The 4997-nt window shown below is 68.9% G+C and overlaps 1 protein-coding gene across 1 annotated transcript; it reads left to right on the top strand.

The window, feature by feature from the left end:
* Positions 1-211: 211 nt before the first annotated feature.
* Positions 212-4418, top strand: HMX1 (H6 family homeobox 1). The gene is made up of 2 exons (XM_037126937.2): positions 212-772; positions 3370-4418. Exons 1-2 carry the CDS (start codon positions 379-381, stop codon positions 4014-4016), a joined length of 1041 nt encoding a protein of 346 aa, XP_036982832.2. The 5' UTR covers positions 212-378; the 3' UTR covers positions 4017-4418.
* The last annotated feature ends 579 nt before the right edge of the window (positions 4419-4997 follow it).

Below are 4997 nucleotides of genomic sequence, written 5' to 3'. Positions count from 1 at the left end.
CCGCAGCGTCTCTGGGCAGCGGCGGCTCCGGGGTCCGCGCGTCGTCCCCGGGCCGAGCTGGCCGCCCGCCCGCCCCGCCCCTGCTGGCTCCTCCCCCTCCCTCCCCGCCCCCCGCGGGGCCGGCCGGGGCGGCGACCAGAGCGGCGACGTGAAAGGCGAGCCCGGCGGCAGTCTGGCCGGCTGTCCGCGCGCACCCGCTCCCGGCCCGGCCCTGCGCGGGGCCCGACGCCAGCGCTCCGGGCAGCGGCTGCAGGGTCGGCCGGCGTGTGCGCCCGGGAGCCGCGCGCTGCTGTTCGGAGTGGGGACAGGGACCGGCCCCGCCCAGGGCGCCCGGGACCCCCGAGGAGCCCGGCAGAGCCCGACGGGCCCGCAGCCGCGATGCCAGACGAACTGACGGAGCCCGGGCGCGCCACGCCGGCCCGTGCCTCCTCCTTCCTCATCGAGAACCTGCTGGCGGCGGAGGCCAAGGGCGCGGGGCGCGCGGCACAAGGCGGCAGCGGCCGCGAGGACGAGGAGGAAGACGACGACGACCCGGAGGACGAGGACGCGGAGCAGGCGCGGCGGCGGCGGCTGCAGCGGCGAAGACAGCTGCGCGCGGGCTCGGGCCCCGGCGGGGAGGCGCGGGCGCGGGCTCTGCTCGGGCCTGGCTCCTTGGGCCTCGGTCCCCGGCCACCCCCCGGCCCCGGACCGCCCTACGCTCTGGGCTGCGGCCGCGCGACGCGCTGGTACCCGCGGGCGCACAGCGGCTACGGAGGCGGCCTCAGTCCGGACAGTGAGTGAGGGCGCGCGAATGGGCGGGCCAGACAGCGGGGTTCGGACACCTCCTCGCGCGTCTGCTCCAGGGACTTCGCATCGTCTGCGCTCTTTCCGGATCAGCCTCGTCCGTGTGTGGCTGTGTGTGGGTCGTGGGGGGGCCCCAGCAGAGACCCTGCTCGGACGGGTTTGGAGGGCCACTCTCGGGGACGGGCTGCGGCCGCCCGGGCGAGGTTGCCCAGACCCATCGCCAGGCCCGGCGGGCGCTGGGGAGGCTGGAGAGCCGCGGAGAGGAACCAGGGGAGAGCGGAGGACAGACGGCTGAAGAGAGAGACCAGGAGACACGGGCTGTGGCGGGGGGGGGGGGGGGGGGGGGGTCGAAGAGGGAGGGGCATTGGGAGAGAAAAGCGGAGAATGAGATGCAGAAAAAGAAACCCACGCGTGAGGGAGAAAAGAGAGGGTGCAGGGGGAAAAAGGAAGGAAGGACGAAGTGGGGATCAGAGGCAGGGAAACACCGGGAGGGGCAGAGGGAACCCCTGCTGTGGGCTGGACGGGGGCCGGGGTGGTCTTCCCGGGTCCGTGCCCCGGAGTCCCAGCTCCTGGGACGGCTGCGGGTGCCAGGTGGCAGGGGAGCCTGTTCTGAAGCCCCTACCTCTCCCCTCGCTTTCTTTTTTGCTCCTCCCCCTCTCCTGCCTTTGTTCCCTGCTGAGGGTGGGGGGCTGGGACTGGGGTTCTCAGCCTCAGAACCCCTTCAGTTCTGCTCCCTTCCTCTGGGCCACTGCCTCCCTCGGAGACATGCCCTTTGCAGGGAGTCGCCTGGGAAGGAGACCAAGCATTTTCCAGGATCAGGACCAGGAACCTTATGCCCAGGCTTTGCCAGCCGCCCCCAACCCAACACACGCACACCGTTAGGCCAGCTCCCCAGCCCCTGGTTCTGGAGCTCCCACCCTGGAGCCCGTTCTGCTCTGGGGCGCGTCTGTGTGCCTGGTGGTAGGTGGGCAAAGAGCTCTCCCCTCTCGGGCAATCCCCTCTCTGGTGTGTTTCCGGGGACATGTCTCAGAGGACACACTCAGAAAGTTTCCAACCCTCTTGTAAATGTGGGCAGGCCTCGGTGCGTCCCCGAAACCAAGGGATCTAATGTAGGGCCATTCTGGGGGAGGTTTTTGAAGAGGGTCTTGAAGGGCGAAACTCTTCCTCTCTCCCCACCCCCATCTGCAGCCCATCTGCCCTATCAGTCCCCAGGACGCAGCTAGCACCTCATTTCGTGCGAAGCGGGTTAGGGGGTAGGGTCCCCGTTTACACCAGAGCTTGTGCGCCAGCTTGGCACCTTATGGTAATTCATGAGTTTCTATGAGTCTGGGGGTGCTGGGTGTTGTGGGGAGCAGAGGCTCCCCATATCTGGTGGCAGGTGAGCCAGCCTGGAACCTGACCCCTCTGCTGGCACCTGAGGGTTTAGCCACCAGGGTTGGCGGGGGGCACATGCAGATCTGCACACCTCTATGGGGCACATCTGCACACTCCCAGGGCACCCGGCCGCACAGCCCAAGCCACCGCACACGCCCACCGGTGCAGGCACTCACACTGGGGACTCATCGCTGCCAAGTCCACGGTCTTCTGAGAGCTGCCCTGCCAAATGCCAGCTGGACTGCCCCCCGGGGACCTTTGCACAGAGACCCAGGCCAGATGAAGGGGCAGACGGGCCTGAGGTGGCCCTGTGCTCGGGCCCCAGCCTCCTGGAGCCAGGCCTGGAACCCGGGTCCTGCACAGGGGAGCATCTGCCGCTCGCCCACCCAGGGCATCTCCTCACCTCTGGGAGGGCAGGTCGAATTCCCGGTTTGGGGCTCTGGGTCAGGGCCCCCTGCAGACTTCCAGACCCTGAACCCCTCGGGCTGCAGGGCCTCGTGGGTTTGGGTGGGATTCGACGCTGCCTGTTTGTGCCGAGTGAGTGTCAGCGGTGTGCGTTCCCTCAAGCAGGACTGTGGGTTGCTGGGTGCTTATTGGGGCCTGTGGGCTGGAAGGTCGAGAAACGGGGCTGAGTGGGCATCCCTGTGCCCCTTGGGCGCGTAGTTTTCTTCAGGGGCCGTTTGCAGTTGCTCCTCTTCCTTCTGCAGGAAGGTTTCTGTGCAGGCGGGAACTTCGCCTGCTCCGGAGAGTGCTGGGGAGGCGGCGCAGCGGCTCATCACAAACTTTTGGGTCTGGGCGGGGGTGGGGGGCGAGGGGGTGTCTGCTGCGTCCCAGCGCGCAGAGCATTTCTCTGAGGGACATCTGCCCCCTGTGAGGTGGCCTGAGGGCCTTCGTGCGTTTTAATGGTGACAGGAAGTCAGTCTTCTTTTTCTGTGTGTTTCTCCGCCTCGCGAGTGGGACCTGGCCGCACGCTGGTGCGGCTCAGTGGCTGGTGCCCACCTCCTGCTGCTCTGCCTCTCCCATCCCCCTTCCGATGTGCCCCCTGGCCTGGCGGTGCGCTATGGGTGACAAGGGGAGGGGGTGGCTGTGCCAGGAACACGGCCCGGCCTGTAGCGGTGCCGACCGAGCGGCGTGGTGGGCGCGGATGGCCTCAGTGCCTGGGTCTGGGGAGCAGGCCGCACAACCAACCGTGTGCCCCTCTGTCTCCTGCAGCCAGCGACCGGGACTCACCGGAGACCGGCGAAGACGTGGGCCGCGCTGAGGGCGCCTGGCAGCGGGGCCCCGGGCCCGGAGCGGTGCTGCGCGAGGCAGCGGAGCTGGCGGCGCGGGGCCCCGCGGCCGGCGCGGAGGAGGCGGCCGAGTTGGCCGAAGCTCCGGCGGCTGGGGAGGCCCGTGGTGGAGTGGCCGTCGGCGGCGGGCGCAAGAAGAAGACGCGCACGGTCTTCTCGCGCAGCCAGGTCTTCCAGCTCGAGTCCACCTTCGACCTGAAGCGCTACTTGAGCAGCGCCGAGCGCGCCGGCCTGGCGGCCTCCCTGCAGCTCACCGAGACGCAGGTCAAGATCTGGTTCCAGAACCGCCGAAACAAGTGGAAGCGGCAGCTCGCCGCCGAGCTGGAGGCGGCCAGCCTGTCCCCGCCAGGCGCCCAGCGCCTCGTGCGCGTGCCCGTGCTCTACCACGAGAGCCCCCAGGCCGCGGCCACTGGGCCTCCCGCCGCGCTGCCCTTCCCGCTGGCGCCTGCTGCGCCCGCTCCGCCCCCGCCGCTGCTCGGCTTCTCAGGGGCCCTGGCCTACCCGCTGGCTGCCTTCCCTGCCGCCGCCTCCGTGCCCTTTCTGCGGGCGCAGATGCCCGGCCTGGTGTGAGCCCCACCCGCTGGGCGCGCTCCCCGCGGCGTCTGAGGAGCTCTGCGGACGGACGCGCAGTCGGGTGCGCCGGAGCGCAGGGCCTGAGGGGCCATCCAGGGGGGCTGCTGCGCCCTCACAGTCCCCTCTGGGCCTTGGGAGGTGAGCTTCGGCCCTGGTGGGCGAGGCTTTGTCCCAAACTCCCCCAGAATGTAACCGGTGTGCCACGGAGAGCGGGCGTCCCAAACAGTGGCCCCCCAAACAGTTGCAAGGCTGGAATCCCCCCTCCCCCAGGGAAGAGGGTGTCACAGAGAGACAGTGGCCATACTGCCCAGAGTACCTTGGGGACAGGCCTCAGTCTAGAAGTCAGTTTAGCCACCCCCTCGGGAGCCGGCACCAGGCCAGCCTGCAGCAGGACAGCCACACGGGGGCTGCCTCCGGAGGCAGCCCCCCAGACCCCAGCACAAACGGCCCTTCCTGGGACCGTGCAGGGACCAGGATGGCAGGCGGCCTGAGGATCAGGATCAGCCTCACGACCCTGACGCCCGCGACCAGCCGACAGAGAGATGACTCCCTGGGGGAGAGCCCCCTGCAGAGGGGGTGGGAAGTGACCCCGCGGGGAACTGAGTCTCAGATCGTCCCTTTGGAAGACGGGGCCACACCCACCGGGGCTCCTCTCCGGGCTGCGGCCTCCATCAGTGAAGACTTGGTTTTGTTTCGTTTTGTTTTTTTAATGAATCTACTTATTTGCGTACGGAATAAAAAGGGACGTTTTCTGGACAGTCGGCTGCTTTGTGGTCACTGGGGTGGCCTCTCCTGTGGTGGCCCAGATGGGCTCGCCCTTCCTCCCTCCCGGACTGCTTTCCAGTGCTGATGGGGGGGCGACAGAACCTGCCCCCAGGGGCAGGTGGGCGGTGGGCCGGCTGGTGGGGTCTCAGGTCTGGGGGTCACACTCAGACTTCCCCACCCACCCCCTGACTGGGAGGCTGGGCAGGGCCACCC

The sequence above is a fragment of the Artibeus jamaicensis genome, unplaced genomic scaffold, assembly GCF_021234435.1.
Source record: "Artibeus jamaicensis isolate MK-2021 breed Jamaican fruit bat unplaced genomic scaffold, CSHL_Jam_final contig_76, whole genome shotgun sequence".
Taxonomy (NCBI): domain Eukaryota; kingdom Metazoa; phylum Chordata; class Mammalia; order Chiroptera; family Phyllostomidae; genus Artibeus; species Artibeus jamaicensis.
The sequence above is the reverse complement of the archived record's forward strand: the minus strand, read 5'-3'. Positions and strand labels throughout refer to the sequence as shown.

What these genes read in the sequence shown, in the direction of transcription:
- HMX1 (XM_037126937.2), top strand. Translation starts at nt 379, where the DNA reads ATGCCAGACGAACTGACGGAGCCCGGGCGCGCCACGCCGGCCCGTGCC. An exon ending in AGGCGGCCTCAGTCCGGACA is followed by an intron (nt 773 to 3,369) that starts GTGAGTGAGGGC and finishes TGTCTCCTGCAG; the next exon opens with CCAGCGACCGGGACTCACCG.